Source organism: Bombina bombina, chromosome 6 (genome assembly GCF_027579735.1).
Source record: "Bombina bombina isolate aBomBom1 chromosome 6, aBomBom1.pri, whole genome shotgun sequence".
Taxonomy (NCBI): domain Eukaryota; kingdom Metazoa; phylum Chordata; class Amphibia; order Anura; family Bombinatoridae; genus Bombina; species Bombina bombina.
The window spans coordinates 800,083,362-800,106,456 of record NC_069504.1 but is presented as its reverse complement, the minus strand read 5'-3'; the positions used below and the strand labels follow the sequence as shown (position 1 = coordinate 800,106,456).

The 23,095-nt window shown below is 39.6% G+C and overlaps 1 protein-coding gene across 6 annotated transcripts in view; it reads right to left on the bottom strand.

Annotated features, from left to right (window-relative positions):
- ENTPD4 (ectonucleoside triphosphate diphosphohydrolase 4) overlaps positions 1 to 23,095 on the bottom strand; it is a 110,836-nt gene that overhangs the window by 67,623 nt on the left and 20,118 nt on the right. For 2 of the 6 annotated variants that reach the window (XM_053718124.1, XM_053718123.1), the window contains exons 1-3: positions 7,651 to 7,883; positions 6,213 to 6,325; positions 2,534 to 2,731 (exon numbers count right to left, since the gene is read on the bottom strand). In XM_053718124.1, the coding sequence (XP_053574099.1) occupies positions 2,534 to 2,731; positions 6,213 to 6,220 (206 nt within the window). In that variant the 5' untranslated portion in view covers positions 6,221 to 6,325; positions 7,651 to 7,883. Of the gene's footprint in view, positions 1 to 2,533; positions 2,732 to 6,212; positions 6,326 to 7,512; positions 7,884 to 23,095 lie in introns of those variants that run through there. The other 4 variants (XM_053718120.1, XM_053718119.1, XM_053718122.1 and 1 more) reach the window with 4 other exon arrangements.

Here is a 23,095-nt window from a genome sequence, read left to right as displayed (position 1 = left end):
ATCTGCCAAGACCTAATGTAAAAATGTTATCATAATGCACATACATAGTAAAGGAGATTGAATGAAAAACAAAATATCCATCAAGCTCAGGCCTTCTTTGATCCCTGTTTTATAATAATAATATTACCATCATCATCAAAAAACACCACTGTCAAGTGAATTGACAGTAATGCCTATACAAATGCTTACCCAAAAACCAAGAGAGAGAGAGAAAAAAAAAAAAGTCTAAGCCCTTTTTAAATTTATCTACTGTACTTGCATTAACTACCTCCTCAGGCAAAGAGTTCCACGGCGCTACTTCTATTACAGTTCAATATTTTCATTGCTACAATGATCTAAAGCTCTCCGCTCTGGTGAGATTATCAAAGACATCTCAAAGTAATTTTTGAAACTTACATCTTAGTTTGAGAACTCTATATACCTACACATTCTGGATGTGAAGGAGAAACCCCTACATTACAATGTAAGGTCTACACAATTCCCAATAAATTTTTCTCTATTGAGAGCTAATTTTTCCTTTCTTTAGCTTTACAGTGTGACCTTTTATCTTACATTTCTTCTGTAATCAGTGTTCCAGCCAATTCTCCATATGAGCCATAAGCAGATCCAATAAAGGCTAACCACTACTTGTCAAATAATTCCTATGAGAGAAGGAAACAAGAGGCGCCACATAGGGTAATAAAAGGCCCCTTTGGATGGCTACTCACAAGATGTAGCGGCACGACCAGAGTGCCTAGCCGGGCAGTACAGGACCAACAAAGTCGCCCGTAAGACTCGCACAAGGCAGCCGGAGCGTCGTACGCCAAATCACGTGGCGGGGCTGACCAATCCTAGGAGCAGTGGAAGCACGCCAGTCACCAGTGATGTAGAGAGTAGCAGGCAACGTCACAGAGAGACCCAGGAGTCAAGCCCACACAAAATAGTCCTCCATTAAGTGAGGGTATAATCAAACTAAGAGCAAGTAGGATAAAAACTAGTGTGTAAACTTTATTATGAAACACACTATCACAGCAACGCGTTTCAGCATAAACCATTTCACACACTAGTTTTTATCCTACTTGCTCTTAGTTTTATTATACCCTCACTTAACGGAGGACTGTTTTGTGTGGGCTCGACTCCTGGGTCTCTCTGATTGGTCAGCCCTGCCACGTGATTTGGCGTACGACGCTCTGGCTACCTTGTGTGAGTCTTACGGGCGACTTTGTTGGTACCATACTGCCCGGCTAGGCACTCCGGTCGTGCCGCTACATCTTGTGAGTAGCCATCCAAAGGGGCCTTTTCCACACATCTTTAATCTGTAGGGTTTATCGAGATAATATTACCCTATGTGGCGCCTCTGGTTTCCTTCTCTCATAGGAATTATTTGACCATCACCTCTTCTGTTAAGAGTGTGGCCCGCTTCAGACTTGATCCACTATACCTCAACACAAGCGCACCTCTTTAGGACCCCGGTGTCCTATCACTACTTGTATATTAAATTCTACATTTCTTTGTTCTCTTGGTATCTTTTATTGAAGCGTAAAACTAGGTAGGCTCATAAGAGCTCAGGAGTGTGCACGTGCCTTTAGTACTCTGTGGTAGAAGTGTTTTGTAACATTATTTGTAGCTTTGTTATACAATGTTGTAAAACACTGCTGCCATTAAAGGGACACTAAACCCACATTTTTTTCTTTTGTGATTCAGATAGAGCATGCAATTTTAAGCAATTTTCTAATTTACTCCTACTATTAAATTTTCTTCATTCTCTTGGTATCTTTATTTGAAATGCAAGAATGTAAGTTTAGATGCCAGACCATTTTTGGTGAACAACCTGGGTTGTTCTTGCCGATTGGTGGATAAATTCATCCACCAATAAAAAAGTGCTGTCCAGAGTTCTGAACCCAAAAAAAGCTTAGATGCCTTCTTTTAAAATAAAGATAGCAAGAGTACAAAGAAAAATTGATAATAGGAGTAAATTAGAAAGATGCTTAAAATTGCATGCTCTATCTGAATCACGAAAGAAAAAATTGGGGCTCAGTGTCCCTTTAAATACTAAAGGCACGTGCACACTCCTAAACCTACCGAGTTTTACTCTTCAATTAAAGATATGCTAAGAGAACAAAGCAAATTTGATAACAAAAGGAAATTGGAAAGTTGTTTTTTTTTTTTACATTGCATGCTCTATCTGAATCATGAAAGTTTAATTTTGACTTTACTGTCGCTTTAAGGACCAGTACACAAAACTGTATTCCATAGTCAAAGTGGAGTCTTACCGGAAATTGGTAACGGGGCAGAATAATGCATTTTTCTCATGCACCCATACCCCTTTTAATTACATGCTATAATATGTTATTTGCTTTAGAAGCTTCTGCCCAGCATTGAGCACTATTTTTTAGCGTGTTTCACCAAATCTTATTCCATTGAAGTAAAATGTAGCATGCTTATTTTTGCTTCCCAAATGTAAAAATATTACATTTATTAATGTTAAATTAATTTGCTGTTTGCCAGCTAATTCTTTCAGTTTCTGCAAATCTTCCTGCAGTTTTGTAATTACCTGTGGTACTTCCTGTCTCGATAGGAACGGTTATACTTCGTCCGAACCAAAAGCAGTGAATAAATTAGTAAAACCACGATAGCAGCCACCACACCGATCATCACCAGCTGTTTTAAGGTGGTGTTTAGGGCACGAGGGCACCCACTAGGGGAGAGACTGAAGTGCCAGGAAGCAGGAAATAAGCAGGAGAAATTTAACCTAGGGTGTAAACAAAAATTAATAAAATAATGGTCTTCATCAGTTAGATCAATATAAGTAGAGTAACAAAACAAACAAAAAAAACACAAGCAAAATGCCCAGGAGTGACAACAGCTTTACAATATGAAGAACCCACAATTATAGGTGTCTAAATGAGGTTAATTGAAGTCAACTTTGACTAATAAGAGCTGAAATGCATCCAATAAATATAGTAGCCATATATTCAAGTCTCAAAATTAAACACATCCTTTAGGACCAGTCTAAAACCCACATTATGCAGTAAAATTAGAGATGTCATTTCATACAGCTCCCTTTTGAAGCCAGCTAGAAAATGACACTAAACCCAATTTTTTTCGTTAATGATTCAGATAGAGCATGCAATTTTAAGCAACTTTCTAATTTACAATTATCAATTTTTCTTTGTTCTCTTGCTATCTTTATTTAAAAAGCAGGAATGTAAAGCTTAAGAGCCGGACCATTTTTGGTTCAGAACAAAGGTTATACTTGCTTATTGGTTTGTTAACTGTAGCCACCAATAAGCAAGCGCTCTCCAGGGTGCTGAACCTAAAATGGGCTGGCTGCTTAGCTTTAAATTACTGCTTTTTAAATAAAGCTAGCAAGAGAACTAAGAAAAATTGATAGTAGGAGAAAATTAGAAAGTTGCTTAAAATTGCATGCTCTATCTGAATTATGAAAGAAAATATTTGGGTTTAGTATCCCTTGAAGTAAGTACCTATACCAGTGCTTTCCAAACTGTGGGTCGTGACACATTAGTGTGTCGGCGGCAGTGTGTAGGTGTGTCCCTGCTTCAGCACCAATTTTTTTTTTTTTTAAACTTTTTTGGGTTTCCAACTTTCCGCCTGCACGCTACGCATATCACGTGATTGATACTTAGTGGGTTACAGATCATCTTAACCTATTGGCACAGCACAGCGGGAGCTGAAACTATTCCCATTGGCGGCACATTGGCGGCACATTGGCTCCTGACTGCACGTGCAGTCTTCTCAATCGGCTTGTGACTACATGTGTAGTCAGTGAGTGGGGCAGTGTGTTTGCAGCCCGGGCAGTAGTCAGTCGGACTCGCAGAGCTCTGAGGGCGGCAGCTTAAACGCTGAGCTGAAGTCAGAAGTCAAAGTGTTGTTGTTTTTCCAGCTAGCTCCCAGTAGTGCATTGCTGCTCCTGCTCTTGATATATGGATAGGAAAGTAATCAGCTCTTTCACCTGTAAAAATAATACAATACCCCCCCCAACATTAAAACCCACCACCCACACACCCAACCCTACTCTAAAACCCACCCAATCCCCCCTTAAAAAAAAACCTAACACTACCCCCCTGAAGATCTCCCTACCTTGAGCTGTCTTCACCCAGCCGGGCACAAGTGGACCTCCAGAGGGGCAGAAGTCTTCATCCGATCCGGGCAGAAGAGGTCCTCCAAGCGGCATCTTCTATCTTCATCCATCCGGAGCGGGTCCATCTTCAAGCCAGCCGACGCGGAGCCATCCTCTTCAAACGACGTCCTAACACTGAATGAAGGTTCCTTTAAATTACGTCATCCAAGATGGCGTCCCTTGAATTCCGATTGGCTGATAGGATTCTATCAGCCAATCGGAATTAAGGTAGGAAAAATCATATTGGCTGATTGGATCAGCCAATAGGATTGAGCTTGCATTCTATTGGCTGATTGGAACAGCCAATAGAAAGCGAGCTCAATCCTATTGGCTGATCCAATCAGCCAATAGGATTGAACTTCAATCCTATTGGCTGATTGGATCAGCCAATAGGATTTTTCCTACCTTAATTCCGATCAGCCAATCGGAATTCAAGGGACACCATCTTGGATGACGTCATTTAAAGGAACCTTCATTCAGTGTTAGGACGTCGTTTGAAGAGGATGGCTCCATGTCGGCTGGCTTGAAGATGGACCCGCTCCGGATGGATGAAGATAGAAGATGCCGCCTGGATGAAGACTTCTGCCGCTTGGAGGACCTCTTCTGCCCGGATCGGATGAAGACTTCTGCCCCTCTGAAGGTCCACTTGTGCCTGGCTGGGTGAAGACGGCTCAAGGTAGGGAGATCTTCAGGGGGGTAGTGTTAGGTTTTTTTAAGGGGGGATTAGGTGGGTTTTAGAGTAGGGTTGGGTGTGTGGGTGGTGGGTTTTAATGTTGGGGTGGTATTGTATTTTTTTTACAGGGGAAAGAGCCGATTACATTGAGGCAAAGCCCCGCAAAAGGCCCTTTTAAGGGCTATTTGTAATTTAGTATAGGGTAGGGAATTTTATTATTTTGGGGGGCTTTTTTATTTTATTAGGGGGATTAGATTAGGTGTAATTAGTTTAAAATTCTTGTAATTCTTTTTTTCCCCTGTAATTTAGTGTTTTTTTTTCGTAATTTAGTTTATTGAATTTAATTGTAATTAATTGTAGGTAGTTTAGGCAATTAGTTTATTTATAGTGTAGTGTTAGGTGTAATTGTAACTTAGGTTAGGGTTTATTTTACAGGTAAATTTGCCTGTAAAATAAATATAAACCCTAAGCTAGATACAATGTAACTATTAGTTATATTGTAGCTAGCTTAGGGTTTATTTTATAGGTAAGTATTTAGTTTTAAATAGGAATAATTTATTTAATTGTAGTAAATTTATTTAGATGTATTTAAATTATATTTAAGTTAGGGGGGTGTTAGGGTTAGGCTTAGGGGTTAATAAATTTATAATAGTGGCGGCGACGTTGGCGGCGGCGGCGGCAGATTAGGGGTTAATAAATATAATGTAGGTGTCGGCGATGTTGGGGGCAGTAGATTAGGGTTTCATAAGTATAATGTAGGTGGCGGCGGTGTCCGGAGCGGCAGATTAGGGGTTAATAATATAATGTAGGTATCAGCGATAGTGGGGGCGGAAGATTAGGGGTTAATAAGTGTAAGATTAGGGGTGTTTAGACTTGGGGTTCATGTTAGGGTGTTAGGTGCAGACATAAAATTAATTTCCCCATAGGAAACAATGGGGCTGCGTTAGGAGCTGAACGCTGCTTTTTTTGCAGGTGTTAGGGTTTTTTTCAGCCACCTCAGCCCTATTGTTTCCTATGGGGAAATCGTGCACGAGCACGTTTAGCCAGCTCACCGCTGACTTAAGCAACGCTGGTATTGAGGTGAGATGTGGAGCTAAATTTTGCGGCTAATGCCAGGTTTAAAAAACCTGTAATACCAGCGTTGTCTTAAGGGAGCGGTGGGGAAAAAAGGCTTGTTAGCACCGCACCCCTGTTACCGCAAAACTCGTAATCTAGGCGATAGTGTTACTGTTAAATACATTTCGTTATTATATAATTTATGTATTTGTCTGTATCTCTTAAAACAAGTTAGTTTAACCTCCTATTTGCTAGTACAACTGAATTACTGTGTCGCAAAATGATGTAGGTCTAAAAAGTGTGTCACCAACATGAAAAGTTTGGAAAGCTCTGACCTATGCAATCAACAAGCTTTATTCTCACCTTCCCATGATGAGATGTTCTAGGACGCTTTAACTGCAAACTGGAGAGTGAATGAATTCAACCCATAATGGCACGTGTAGAATAAACTGCTCCACCTCAGCGTTATCATCTTTCTGTGTATATTAAAAAAAAAAAAAAAAAAAAAAAAAGTCATTGCACAGTAATAGACAAACTAAGACAAAAAAATGTGACAATTATATAAAAAAAAAAAAAGTAAATTTAAGGACATCTCATATATACTCCTGAACAGCTGCTCATTCGGAAAAGCTCATACTATTGGGTGCCAACACTCAGTAGCAGTGTATGATCTAATTTATGAAACTTTAATTTTGACTTTCAAGTTCCTTAAAAGAACAATTATACTATACATAACTACTGAAAAACTCTATCTATACTAAGATACTTCACCGGTTGGATTAGACCCAAACATTTTACTTAAAGCATAATTATTAATAGGGCACTTTCTTCTTTAAGTTGCTAATTAAATTTTAGTGCAGATATAACAATGGTATGATACGACCTATACACACATTCTATCAAAAATATATACTGTATGCTGATATAGATACACCAATAGTTCTTTATCCTTTGCAAGCATGAAGTTTTATGTAGTTGTCTTTCCAGCCACCCCTGAACATTCAGTATGCCCTGTTCCACTATCTTCAGGTCATACTGTAACTTTGCCCCTCCATTTCTCTCTCCTTAATCTGATCATCCTGCACTAATCTCTTCCTCTTCATTCTTAGATCCTCCTGGAACTCTGTCCCAATCCTTGGGTCCTTATGTACTCCTCAACTCCCTCCTCAAATCCTTCAATGCATCTCATTGCCTCCTCATGTCCTACTGTACCTCTTGATAACCCTGCCCCATGTATATCTCTCAAGTCCTTCAAATTCTCTTGCACTTACTCTGAAAGTCCTCTTATATGCTTCACTTCTACATTAGGGCCTTCTAAAACACTTGACCACCTCCTACTTAGATCTTCCTCTAGTTTTTGAATTTCTGAGAATAAAAGGTGAACTTCTGTTACCCTTCACATACTCCTGTTCAGCCCCCCTCATCATATCTTCATGTACTCCTCTTCCAGGCCAGCTAATAATATACCAACCCCCCCCCCCCCCCAAAGCTCATGCCCTCTGTGCCCATTGCTCCCTCTACTTATGTTCTACCTCTAATCTATTTCCTATAGGTCCTCCTGTTTCCTCCTCATCAAGTTACCATATGTACTATTAGCCTATCCTCCTAATGTCCTTTTTTTATATCCCCCCACCCAGGTCATCCTAATGCTCTCCCCCCTTACCATCTGATTCTTATGAACCTCTACCACTTTCTCCTCAGATCCTTATGTGCCCCTTTTGTTTATGTCCTTAGGTACCTCCAACCACGGTCCATACCTCTTTAGCACCTCTCTCTGCCTACTTACAACGAATACATTCACCTGCATGTTCTTCTGTACCACTCATATCCTGTATGTCTCTCTTGTCCCGGGGACACCCCAGACACCTTTTATTTATTTTTCCGCCAGGTATTTTTCGTCCCCGTGTCAGAGACACGTCAACGCGGATTCAGAGGCGTTTCACCCCGGGGAGGAGCAGGTACAATTTGAGGGTTGTGTCCTTACAAACCAAAGGCCCTGCCTCCCTGTCAAAGGCCGGTTAGCTGCCTTAGCAACTGGATACCTACTCACTTTCCTTATTCAGAGAAAGCGCAGGTTACGCAATCTGACGCCACGCGTCATATCAGCCAAGGCGCCATCTTTGTTTTGGGAATTGTGTGTCGCTACACTATATCTCTGTAAACTAAGTTAAACAAACTTTATATATCGATTTAAATTTAGTACAACTCCGTGATACACCTAAATATACAGGATGGTGCTGAATATTATGTATTAGAATTATGACTTCTGTTTTGCACCTAGTTTATACGCATGTCCTTGTAGCCTTTGATCTCACATTGGCAAATTGCACTTAAAAGTAACTAACTTCTCAATGGGAGATAATATAAACTAGATGAAGGTTGCAAGTTTGTCAGGATGTATGGATGATAGATTGATTGATAAAAAGTGATAATAGAGATTATTTTGCTTTAACAGCTATGGATCAAAGATTTTTTGTGCAATTACATAATTTGTCTCTGACTGCAGCAAAGACACAAACTTTAGTATTAAAAAGTATTTTTAAACTTTTATTCTGTCATGCATGATATATATTACATTTTGTGATTATATATAGCAGTTGCTTCTTTATTTTATACTATATGTGAATAAATATCTTATCTCAATTATGTTTGTATTGGGAATATTGGGAATGTGCTTTTTTTGGAGCCTACAATAGCCTTTTAGTTCTTACTGTTACTTACAAAATGTTGGGATTATATCTTGTATATTGTGATGCTATTCCATCTTTATAAGCGCAAGAAGTGTTTAGTGTTCTATGCATTCTGTGGACAGAGCCTGACAAGCAGGAAATTTGCCCTGATGGGAGAAGCAGCAAGAGGGACAACAGGCAGACCCCGCAAGCCAGTTAGAAGGATATCTTGCATCAGCCAAGTGTCGAAACAATAGGAGCAGACCAACAGGTAATCCAGATAAAAATGACCAAGTCAGTAACAGTATATGCAACCCAGAATTTACCAAGCAAAAAGGGGTCAACCTAGAAATTAAATCCAATTATCAAGTAGGGGTCATAACATGGAGGACAGGTCAGGAACATAAATGCTTATGTGTCTAGTCATGAAAATAACCATGGGCCTTTTAAAACTTCCTTGGTACGTCTTGGTACCACTTCTGCTGCAAGGTCATTTCCAATTAAATATCACTATCTATGGCACAAGACACAAACTCCGAGCTCAAATTAACAATAGTATGGGTTCCCACTGCTTAAACCTTAGTGCAGTCTTCTTATGACACCACACTATCATTAGCACATCTTTTATCCAATGCTACACTATTCTCATCACCTGACATCGGGCAGGAGACCATGGCTAACCATCCTCTTCTTAGCATAGCCCAGGCTGCATAGGTAAGTGTCATGTGACCTGACTGCTTCATGGTACTGGGGAGAATTTAGAGAATCTTGCAGGGACTTTTAAATAATAAGGCCCTTAGTGTTAACTGCAGTGAAGACCAGATCAGCAACAATTAGGGTTAATTGGGATTTGGAGGGTAGAAACAGCATCATTTGGGGTTAACTGTGGCCTGCAAGCCAGGACAACTGCATAGAAAGTAATAACTATCACTGTGACTTGGGTGCTGTCGTAGTGGCTTGAGTGTGATGGATAACCTATTGCTATTGATAGCAATAGGGTTTGTGTTAATTTAAGTAGCAGCTTGCCTAGGATCTAGCCACTTGTTGCCCAGCAGGGTTGCAGAATGGGGCAGATGTACTGTCAGGCAGAGGGCTCACCCAAGGGAAATGTGTTTGGTCATATGTATCAACTGTACTCTTACTTTACAGATTAACTGTTGGAAGGCTTCTCACATATTGCAAAGATCTAGTAGATGCTGTTAAACAAAGGCAACTCAAGCATGGAAAAAAACTGGTAGCATAACTTCCAACATTTATTTCAAACATTAAACCTGGAGGATAGGGGCAGCACTTTGGGGTCAGGGTGGTTTATGAGCATCTGGATGACCTGTTGTCCATGGTTTTTATTTCATCAGGATGGACCTACAAATTTTAGGAAACATCCTGCAAATTGAGGGATAGTTAGGAACTTTATGCTATTGAAAAGTAGAAACATAGATTTTAAGGCCAACTAGGAACCATGACCCACAGAGTCTGACCATATACCTATGTGCAAATGATGAACCTTATTCAACATTAACAAGGACCCCCAATCCAATGTTGTTTGTGGGTGCATCGTGTTGGAGATGATGACATAAATGTGGAGAGAAGTCACAGACTGGGACAGAACATGAAAGAGGTAGGCAGTGATGGGAGCTTGATGTTTTTTCTGTTTTGTTTTTAAAACCCTCAATGTTAGCTCCCTAACTAGATACAGACTTCCAAAGAGCCCTGGTGTGAAAGAGAATCACCCTGAATAATGTAAAAAGTTAAAAGCATGGAGTTTGCTAGGGAAGGGGTCTTTATGGGCTCAATAAAAAAACCTCCAATAAAATATAAAGGGCTAGATTACAAGTGAGGTGCAAACAATTTTATGATGGTTTTCCCAATAGTTTGCGCTTCATTTTAATTGTGCTCATATTACAAGTTGAGCGAAATAACGATTGCGCTAGAATCCTTACCCTGATCTCAGAGTTGAGCTGAAATTAAAAAGTGTCACAAAACACATAAAAAAATACATTACAAAATACACTTACACTCATAATAACAGTGCCTAATAAAAAAATTATTTAAAAAAAATTGCATTAAAAAGGTTATAAGAGCTCAAAGATATGAGATCTCGGTTGTTAGAAAAAAAAGCAGGCAAAGATACATACATATAATGACACTTTGCTACAATGTAAAGTAGTGAGTGTACAGCCTGTATAACAGTGTAAATTTGCTGTCCCCTCAAAATAACTCAACACACAGCCATTAATGTCTAAACCGTTGGCAACGAAAGTGAGTACACCCCTAAGCGGAAATGTCCAAATTGTGCCCAAAGTGTCAATGTTTTGTGTGGCCACCATTATTTTCCAGCACTGACAACCCTCTTGGGCATGGAGTTCACCAGAGCTTCACAGGTTGCCACTGGAGTCCTCTTCCACTCCTCCATGACGACATCACGGAGCTGGTGGATGTTAGAGATTTTGCGCTCCTCACATTCCGTTTGAGGATGCCCCAGAGATGCTCAATAGAGTTTAAGTCTGGAGACATGCTTGGCCAGTCCATCACCTTTACCCTCAGCTTCTTTAGCAAGGCAGTGGTCATCTTGGAGGTGTGTTTGGGGTTGTTGTCATGTTGGAATAGTGCCCTGCGGCCCAGTATCTAAAGGAAGGGGATCATGCTATGCTTCAGTATGTCACAGTGCATATTGGCATTCATGGTTCCCTCAATAAACTGTAGCTCCCCAGTGCCAGCAGCACTCATGCATGCCCAGACCATGACACTCCCACCACCATGCTTGACTGTAGGCAAGACACACTTGTCTTTGTACTCCTCACCTGGTTGCCGCCACACACGCTTGACACCATCTGAACCAAATAAGTTTATCTTGGTCTCATCGGACCACAGGACATGGTTCCAGTAATCCATGTCCTTAGTCTGCTTGTCTTCAGCAAACTGTTTGCAGGCTTTCTTGTGCATCATCTTTAGAAGAGGCTTCCTTCTGGGATTATAGCCATGCACACCAATTTGATGCAGTGTGCGGAGTATGGTCTGAGCACTAACAGGCTGACCCCCCACCCCTCTGCAGCAATGCTGGCAGCACTCATACATCTATTTCCCAAAGACAACCTCTGGACATGACGCTGAGCACGTGCACTCAACTTCTTTGGTCAACCATGGCAAGGCCTGTTCTGAGTGGAACCTGTCCTGTGAAACCGCTGTATGGTCTTGCCCACCGTGCTGCAGCTCAGTTTCAGGGTCTTGGCAATCTTCTTATAGCCTAGGCCATCTTTATGTAGAGCAATAATTCTTTTTTTTCAGATCCTCAGAGAGTTCTTTGCCATGAGTTGCCATGTTGAACTTCCAGTGACCAGTATGAGAGAGTGTGAGAGCGATAACACCAAATTTAACACGTCTGCTTTCCATTCACACCTGAGACCTTGTAACACTAACGAGTCACATGACACCGGGGAGGGAAAATGGCTAACTGGGCCCAATTTGGACATTTTCACTTAGGGCTATACTCACTTTTGTTGCCAATGGTTTAGACATTAATGGCTGTGTGTTGAGTTATTTTGAGGGACAGCAATTTCACACTGTTATACAGGCTGTACACTCACTACTTTACATTGTAGCAAAGTGTCATTTCTTCAGTGTTGTCACATGAAAAGATATTATAAAATATTTACAAAAATGTGAGGGGTGTACTCACTTTTGTGAGATACTGTATATATATATATATTGTGCTACGCTGCTATGGACATGCATATAGTTTTTCTTCCATAGGTATTTCTGATCAAGGCACAGACATCCCAACTCTCCCTGAAGTTCAGGGAGTCTCCCTGATTGTAATATCAGCTCCCTGATGCCAGCAAATAGAATTCAATCTCCCTGAAACTCCAAGTACCAGGATCCAATGTGGCCCAAATCTGGAAATGTGTTTCTTTAAGGAATGCCTTTAGTTGCTGGGACAATATAGAACCCTCAAAGCATGCACCAATAACCAAAAATCCCCCACTTATACTAATAACATAAAAACATAAATACTACCTTATTTACTGCACATAATTAAACTTTGTATTCTAAAATATTTAAGCATTCAACAAGCGTACAATCATTGGAAAATAGGTTTGTTGTATGTGGTTGTGCAATAAAGCTACTTTTTTTAATGTGACTTTAGTGGGAAGCTACTTTAATGATAAGTCTGTATCTTACTTAGGGTTTCAAGGTGTCCAACTGTCCAATATATAACTGGGGGGGGGTTGGTGGCACAGCAGCGGGTGAACCCACCTCCCTGAAATGAATTTTTGTAGGTTGGGATGTCTGAATGCAGGATAGGTACTTCTATTTTTTACAAGATGGGATCTACATCAGTGTTTCTCATATTCAGTGTGCATATCCAGTGTGTATGTCTTACAGTTGCAAGAAAAAGTATGTGAACCCTTTGGAATGATATGGATTTCTGCACAAATTGGTCATAAAATGTGATCTGATCATCATCTAAGTCACAACAATAGACAATCACAGTCTGCTTAAACTAATAACACACAAAGAATGAAATGTTGCCATGTTTTTATTGAACATACCATGTAAACATTCACAGTGCAGGTGGAAAAAGTATGTGAACCCTTGGATTTAATAACTGGTTGAACCTCCTTTGGCAGCAATAACTTCAACCAAATGTTTCCTGTAGTTGCAGATCAGATGTGCACAACGGTCAGGAGTAATTCTTGACCATTCCTCTTTACAGAACTGTTTCAGTTCAGCAATATTCTTGGGATGTCTGGTGTGAATTACTTTCTTGAGGTCATGCCACAGCATCTCAATCAGGTTGAGGTCAGGACTCTGACTGGGCCACTTCAGAAGGCGTATTTTCTTCTGTTTAAGCCATTCTGTTGTTGATTTACTTCTATGCTTTGGGTCATTGTCCTGTTGCAACACCCATCTTCTGTTGAGCTTCAGCTGGTAGACAGATGGCCTTAAGTTCTCCTGCAAAATGTCTTGATAAACTTGGGAATTCATTTTTCCTTCGATTATAGCAATCCGTCCAGGCCCTGACGTAGCAAAGCAGCCCCAAACCATGATGCCCCCACCACCATACTTCACAGTTGGGATGAGGTTTTGATGTTGGTGTGCTGTGCCTCTTTTTCCCCACACATGGGGCGGTAGTTATCAAGCCGTCAACCTCAAATACGCTGGAATTCCGCAGCGTATTTGTTGCGAGTCTGATTCGCCTTAGTTATCAAAGGCTAGAGACCGGCAAAAGTAGAATTTTGTGACGTAAACTTCGATCCGCCGGACTCAGTCCGACACAGATCGATTCTTACGTCACTCCAGATGTTCCGCACACAAGTGCGGCACAATCTGACTACTTTTGCTAGTTATCAAAAAACTAGCAGGTACGCTCGGCACTTTTACGGCCCAGCGTACCTGGTTTTCAAACCGCCACCCTGGAGGCGGCGGATCCCATAGGAAACAATGGGAGTCTGACCATAGCGAAAGTACAAGTTCGCTGCTGCCAGACATCCCTTTGATTTCTATGGGAGCTGTCTACACCTAACACCCTAACATGTACCCCGAGTCTAAACACCTCTAATCTGTCCCCCCCTACACCGCCGCAACTAAATAAAATGATTAACCCCTAAACTGCCACTCACGGAGCCCACCGCAAGCTACTCTATACATATTAACCCCTAAACCGCCACTCCCGGAGCCCACCGCCACCTACATGATACCTAGTAACCCCTTATCCTGCCCCCCCTATACCGCCGCCCTCTATAATAAAGTTATTAACCCTATCCTGCCGATCCCGCACCTCGCCGCAAATAAATAAATAGTTTAACCCCTAAACTGCTGCTCCCGGACCCTGCCGCAACCTATATTAAATTTATTAACCCCTAATTTGCCCCCCCTACACCGTCGCCACCTATAATACATTTATTAAACCCTATCCTGCCTCCCACTACACCGCCGCCACTGTAATAAAATTATTAACCCCTAAACCTAAGTCTAACACTAACCCTAACACCCCCCTAACTTAAATATTAATTAAATAAATCTAAATCATATTTCTATTATGAACTAAATTAATCCTATTTAAAACTAAATACTTACCTTTAAAATAAACCCTAATATAGCTACAATATAAATAATAATTATATTGTAGCTATCTTAGGATTTATTTTTATTTTACAGGTACCTTTCAATTTATTTTAACTAGGTACAATAGCTATTAAATAGTTATTAACTATTTAATAGCTTACCTAGCTAAAATAAAGAGAAATGTACCTGTAAACTAAAATCTAACCTAAGTTACAATTACACCTAACACTACACTATACTTTAATAAATTATTCCTATTTAAAACAAAATACTTACCTGTAAAATAAACCCTAAGATAGCTACAATATAATTAATAATTACATTGTAGCTATCTTAGGATTTATATTTATTTTACAGGTAACTTTGTATTTATTTTAGCTAGTTAGAATAGTTATTAAATAGTTATTAACTATTTAATAACTACCTAGCTAAAAGAAATACAAAATTACCTGTAAAATAAATCCTAACCTAAGTTACAATTAAACCTAACACTACACTATCATTACATTAATTAAATAAATTAACTACAAATAACTACAATTAAATACAATTACATAAACTAACTAAAGTACAAAAAATAAAAAAAGCTAAGTTACAAAAAATAAAAAAAATAAGTTACAAACATTTAAAAAAATATTACAACAATTTTAAGCTACTTACACCTAATCTAAGCCCCCTAATAAAATAACAAACCCCCCCAAAATAAAAAAATGCCCTACCCTATTCTACATTAAAAAAGTTCAAAGCTCTTTTACCTTACCAGCCCTTAAAAGGGCCTTTTGTGGGGGCATGCCCCAAAGTATTCAGCTCTTTTGCCTGTAAAAGAAAAATACAACCCCCCCCAACATTAAAACCCACCACCCACATACCCCTAATCTAACCCAAACCCCCCTTAAAATAACCTAACACTAATCCCCTGAAGATCATCCTACCTTGAGTCGTCTTCACTCAGCCGAGCCACCGATGGAACTGAAGAGGAGACCCGGACCGGCAGAAGTGATCATCTAAGGGGCAGTGAAGAAATCTTCCATCCGATGAAGTGATCCTCCAAGCGGCGCTGAAGAAATCTTCCATCTGGGCGATGTCATCTTCCAAGAGGCGCTGAAGAAGTCTTCTATCCGGGCGAGGTCATCTTCGAAGCCGGGTCTTGAATCTTCATCCCGCCGACGCGGAACATCCTTCTTTCCCGACAGACTACCGACGAATGAAGGCTCCTTTAAGGAACGTCATCCAAGATGGCGTCCCTTCAATTCCGATTGGCTGATAGGATTCTATCAGCCAATCGGAATTAAGGTAGGAAAAATCTGATTGGCTGATTGAATCAGCCAATCAGATTCAAGTTCAATCCGATTGGCTGATCCAGTCAGCCAATCAGATTGATCTCGCATTCTATTGGCTGTTCCGTAGGGCATTTTTTTATTTTGGGGGGGTTTGTTATTTTATTAGGGGGCTTAGATTAGGTGTAAGTAGCTTAAAATTGTTGTAATATTTTTTTAAATGTTTGTAACTTATTTTTTTTATTTTTTGTAACTTAGCTTTTTTTATTTTTTGTACTTTAGTTTATGTAATTGTATTTAATTGTAGTTATTTGTAGTTAATTTATTTAATTAATGTAATGATAGTGTAGTGTTAGGTTTAATTGTAACTTAGGTTAGGATTTATTTTACAGGTAATTTTGTATTTCTTTTAGCTAGGTAGTTATTAAATAGTTAATAACTATTTTATTTTTTTATTTTTTTTTAAATAATTTTTTATTGAGGTTGTGCGCATTATACAGCAACAATTGAAACATCATAAAACACAGAAAATCAAAAGATAATGACTCTTACAATTAGCTGTTAACAAACAGAAAGCCACACAGAATATTATTGAGTTAGCATTTTGAACCTCTATTTTGTATTATATCTATAATTGATTCCTCATTGAGATTAGAGGTCACTCTTGGACCTGTGAAACCTAAATTAAACTATAAGGAGGAAATTAGCTTTTGGAGTGGTCACTCTTGGACCAGGTATATGAAAAATGGGGGGAGGGATGATCAGCAGACAAGAGCTGCTCAATAAGAAGATAGGGAAGGGGATTGGACGTTTAAACACTAAGTTCAAAGACAGGATGGAGTAATTATTAGTAAAGATCTGTCACAAAGGGTGCATGTGCGCTAATGACCCTGACTAACTAGATAGAGAGAAGGTAGGCTTGATAGGGAAATCACTGGACTAGAGAAGTATATATACTAATATAACTCTGGAGGATATAGGATCTGTCTGAGGTAAATTGCATGGTATAGGACAGGGATAGAACATAATTAACAGGTATTAGAAAGCAATATCGCAGCAAATTACAGTATACAAGCATCTTGCATCTCTATTATGTCACCGTCTAATACGCACAGGTCTAGGGTATAGACTGTTCATATAACCATTGTGTAATGCTAGAGGCATGGTGATTTTAACAAGGCATAAGGTATGAAGGGTGGTTAAAAACTATAAGTATATTTTGTCCGAGTTATTACCAAATGACTTGAAAGGAGAGGGTCTGTTGGGTAGAGGTAGGTTAAGGATTAGCGTATAAGCAACTAGGAGTTAATACTGGGAATTAATTCTAAACACAATAGCTAGGTGATTATTTAGAACATACTAGAGCATATTATCTCTAGATTCTATCTCATTATAGGTATGTGTACCAACTAAACTATTAGCTTCTGTAAAGAAAAGAGAAGATCCTTGCTAAAGGCATCCCCACATACAGAGCTCTGATAAAACTTTGCATATTCATATATAAAGGCTAGCTACCTCTCAGCTACCTAGTAGAATGACTTGAAAGGAGAGGGTCTTTTGGGTAAAGGTAGGTTAGGGATTAGGGTAAAAGCAACTAGGAGTTAATACTGGGAATTAATTCAAAACACAATAGCAAGGTGTCTATTTAGGACATACTAGAGCATATTATCTATAGATTCTATCTCATAATAGGTATGTGTACCAGCTAAACAATCAGCTTTTATAAAGAAAAGAAAAAATCCTTGCTAAAGGCATCCCCACATACAGAACTCTGATAAAACTTTGTATATTAAGCTAGCTACCCCTCAGCCACTTAGTAGATACATGTCAAACCCACCACCAGCAGATAGAAATGACACATTATGATATAGACCGGTGCAGTTATTAAAGTCCAAAATTTAAAACTATCAAACAGGTAACATATAATAGCATGAGAACAGATGCAGAAACTAAAGTTCAAGAATTGGCTCGTGACTTTATACTTATGGAGCATAATGAAGTCTGTTCTGAGACTAGCCGACACCCAAGCGATTCAGCTCTAAACCACCGCGGCACAAGTCCCAGTCTGTGGCGCCTATGGTAGCGGGGGTAAACAAAGATATCCAGAAGCGCTCTGCTTTAAGATTAGCAATGGAGATAAGTGTTACAAACTGTGACCTCTCCCCTGACGACTCTGGGGTAGTGCAATTCAGAAAGAACTCCGGATGCCCCAAGCAGGAGCCGGCCGCATCCCCAGACCGGGACACCGAAGGTGAGAGGGAGAGAATTATTTCCCCACATGGGGTTGATGTGGAAGTAGGTAGATGAGGGTGAGGCAGGCACATCATCTCTGGGAGCAAAGCGGGATGCAAACTAGCGTGGTTTTGCGGGGCTGCATCGGAGCTATGTACGTGAACCGCGGTGGATGCTTCAGGACTGTATATATGGATTGCTGATGCGATGGTATCCGGAGACTGTCCAGGCACTTCTGACAAACTAGTTGAGACCTGATTTGCAGGTAGATGATGTGCTTCTGGGTTAGTGTATACATATGTAGCTCGTAGTGATCAGGCGCCATCTTTCATACAGGCCTCCATGAGGCAAGCTGTGAGTTCAGCAAATTCAATGTCCATCTTTCTCCCTAGATCAAAGAGTAAAGCTTCTATAGATAGATGATAGTCCTCCATCCTGTGGGTCAATATGTAAATGGGCCCGTTATACCCGGAAGGCCGGGGGTGGTTAGATAATGAATGATAGGCCGCCTCCTCACTCAATTCGCTGCAAAAAGCAAGAGTCCAAGATGCATAAGTTTCTCAGAAGTGGATATATCCGATTGAGATTATTATTATTTTACACACCTAGGTTTTCTATAATAAAGCTGTAGAGCTTGAGTAGGCTGAAGGAGGATGTGCGGTCTCAGGTGCGGATAGCGGCCAAAAGTTATTACTGGCTAATTCAGGTCCTGGGCAATATTATTTGCTCGTCTTAATTCCGTTCAGCACTGCAGAGAAAGAAGTATTAGGTTGCTGTAGGTGAAGGACAAAACAAGATCCATAGAGTCTGTGAAATTTATGAATTAGATTGTGAGCCTCAGGAGCTTCATGAAAAGCGACCGATCATGGCCTCTTCTTAGCCACGCCCCCAGTTAATAACTATTTAATAACTATTCTAACTAGCTAAAATAAATGCAAAGTTACCTGTAAAATAAATATAAATCCTAAGATAGCTACAATGTAATTATTAATTATATTGTAGCTATCTTAGGGTTTATTTTACAGGTAAGTATTTAGTTTTAAATAGGAATAATTTATTAAAGTATAGTGTAGTGTTAGGTGTAATTGTAACTTAGGTTAGTTTTTAGTTTACAGGTACATTTCTCTTTATTTTAGCTAGGTAAGCTATTAAATAGTTAATAACTATTTAATAGCTATTGTACCTAGTTAAAATAAAATAAAAATAAATCCTAAGATAGCTACAATATAATTATTATTTATATCGTAGCTATATTAGGGTTTATTTTATAGGTAAGTATTTAGTTTTAAATAGGATTAACTTAGTTAATAATAGAAATATTATTTAGATTTTTTTAATTAATATTTAAGTTAGGGGGGTGTTAGGGTTAGTGTTAGACTTAGGTTTAGGGATTAATAATTTTATTACAGTGGCGGCGGTGTAGTGGGGGGCAGGATAGGGGTTAATAAATTTATTATAGGTGGTGACGGTGTAGGGGGGGCAGGATAGGGGTTAATAAATTTAATATAGGTTGCGGCGGGTTCAGGGAGCGGCGGTTTAGGGGTTAAACTATTTATTTATTTGCGGCGAGGTGCGGGATCAGCAGGATAGGGGTTAATAACTTTATTATAGAGGGCGACGGTATAGGGGGGGCAGGATAGGGGTTACTAGGTATAATGTAGGTGACAGCGGTGTCCGGGAGCGGCGGTTTAGGGGTTAATACATTTATAAGACTTGCGGCGGGGTCTAGGAGCGGCAGTTTAGGGGTTAGTAACTTTATTTAGTTGCGGGGGGCGCCGGTATAGGGGGTAGAACAGTGTAGTTTAGTGTGAGTGCTTAGTGACAGGATAGCAAGAAAGCTGTCAAACAGACGAAGAGCAGCGAGATCGGATGAGTGATAACTCTCACAGTCCGCTGCTCATTGCCCCGCGGCTTTTTGACAGCTTTACTTGATAACTTAGGCGAATTTTTTCAGGTCCGCGGCAGCGATGTGAGGCGAGCTTAGGCGGGCGTATTGGGCCGGCGAAGGCAGGAAAGTTGACACGTTGATAACTACCCCCCATGGTGTTGTGTGTTTCTTCCAAACAACTCAACTTTGGTTTCATCTGTCCACAGAATATTTTGCCAGTACTGCTGTGGAACATCCAGGTGCTCTTGTGCAAACTGTAAACGTGCAGCAATGTTTTGTTTGGACAGCAGTGGCTTCCTCTGTGGTATCCTCCCATGAAATCCATTCTTGTTTAGTGTTTTACGAATTGTAGATTCGCTAAAAGGGATGTTAGCATTTGCCAGTGACTTTTGTAAGTCTTTAGATGACACTCTAGGATTCTTCTTCACCTCATTGAGCAGTCTGCGCTGTGCTCTTGCAGTCATCTTTACAGGACGGCCACTTCTAGGGAGAGTAGCAGCAGTGCTGAACTTTCTCCATTTATAGACAATTTGTCTTACCATGGACTGATGAACAGCAAGGCTTTTGGAGATACTTTTATAACCCTTTCCAGCTTTATGCAAGTCAACAATTCTTAATCGTAGGTCTTCTGAGAGCTCTTTTGTGCGAGGCATCATTCACATCAGGCAATGCTTCTTGTGAAAAACAAACCCAGAACTGGTGTGTGTTTTTTATAGGGCAGAGCAGCTGTAACCAACACCTCCAATCTCATCTCATTGATTGGACTCCAGTTGGCTGACATCTCACTCCAATTAGCTCTTGGAGATGTCATTAGTCTAGGGGTTCAAATACTTTTTCCACCTGCACTGTGAATGTTTACATGGTGTGTTCAATAAAAACATGGCAACATTCCATTCTTTGTGTGTTATTAGTTTAAGCAGACTGTGATTGTCTATTGTTGTGACTTAGATGATGATCAGATCACATTTTATGACCAATTTGTGCAGAAATCCATATCATTTCAAAGGGTTCACATACTTTTTCTTGCAACTGTATATGTCCTTCACTCTGTCCATCTGTTTATATGCTGTTGCTGTCACTTCCATGTATACATTTGTTTTCCCCTTGTAATTCCCTGAAAATGTGTCTCTCTTATTCCCAGCACTGTTTAGCCGCAACAAGAAGCATCCTATACACAGCTTAACCGGAGGGGGCGCAGACATCTACTGATCCCTATGGCAACGGCGTGCAAACATTTCAGATATGTCCCTGAGTGCTGACGTCAGCGTTATGAGACAGAGTGAACGTGAATACAGCGATGCTGCACGCCGCTGATATGGGAACACAAGGGCTGCACAGAACTCTTGTATACTCCTCATAAGGTAACATTCATTTATAACGCACTGAAAGCTTCACAGTAACAAATTTATAGTTTGACATTCATGGAGGATATGCAAGAACAATAATATGTTTGCTAAGTTGATGAGTTTGATAATTTGATCTGACTATTCCAATAATTAATCAACAACAGGAATGTTTATACATTATTACGGCATCAAAGGGAAAAAACAAAATACATTTCTTGAATACACAAACATATATCTCCAATACAAGTCAATATTTAAATCTTTAACTCTAACGAATCATTCAGCTTTTAACAATATAACACACAAACCTGTTGCAATATTATCTATTATACAAAAACGATAAAACAAAAAACAAATATCTCTCCTATTATTACCTAGCTACCTGTTCCTAACTCTCCTATTATGGCCTGGCCACCTAATGCATACTCTCTCTTATTATGGCCTTAATCTAACTAGAATCTCCTGCTATAATCTTGCTGGATATTAGAGACCTAGACAGTGATGCACTTCTGCTGACGGTCCCATAAAAAACTCTCAACTCCCAGATAATTATGCAATTCTGATAAATGTCTTGCACACACCTATCATTGCGGCTATATAAATTATAGAAGAAAAAAAAAATTAAAAGGGAAGATGTTCCCCTCCCCCCCTCTGGGACCCCTTCTAACTCTCTAAGTTAAAGGATATTTTTCCATTCCACCGGATACCAATCCATAGCCAGAACAGCTGAGATGAATTCTGCCATTTGTCTCATAGGATAAAGGATTTGAAGCTGAAAATTTGTCTGGAAAGAGAGAAGTACCTTATCCCATTTCTTTAAGGACTGGTTAACTTTACTGTCCGGATTATTTAGAACTTCACATTGCTCTACTGCTAACTGGAATCTAATTTCCTGTAAAAAAGTTTGAAAGCTAGGACTATGCTTATCTTTCCACGATCTAAGAATAAGTTGTCTACCAATTAATATGGCTAAATTAATAAGTTCTTTGTTCTGAATATACCTCTCCTCACATAGCAGAATGATATAATACTTATTAAGCGTAATTTTACTACTTAACAAACTGTTCAGACAGAATCCAATTCGACATCATAATTTTTGGACTTTGGGACACTGCCAAAAACAATGCAAGAGATCCGCTTCCCCTAGCTGACATCTAGAGCAGAGACTTCTCTCTGTCAAATTCCATTTGGACTTCATACGAGGAGTAATATATGCTCTATTTATCAATTTCATATGTGACTCCTTCCTAATTACCGAGGTTGTATATTTATTGATTCTAATAAAAGCATATTTAAAGTCAACAAATTGCAGGTTCTCAAGATCCGCTACCCATTTGGAATATACTAGACTAATATCCCTTTTTCCTTGATGTGATACAAAGTTTTTATATAGGAGAGATGTAGAGTGGAAGCCAGCCTTATAAATTTTAATTATTATATCTAAGCTTCCTAAAGCGAGCGTTCCTCTTCCACAAATCTCCTTTACTGAAATAAAATGCCTAACCTGCAGGTATACATAGAAATCTTTATTCCTAATGTCAAATTCTTGTACCAGTTGTTCAAAGAGTTTGATAGAACTTATTTCTTCATTCATACATTGAGCCATATATCTAAGCCCTTTTTGTGCCCATATATGAAATAATCTGGAATCTAGTCTAGGTTCAAACTCCGGATTTCCAACAATAGGAAGAAGAGGAGAAAAGGCGTTATCTATTCCCAACCCATCACAGATCTTATTCCATGCCTTTATTATATTAAAAAAGGTAAA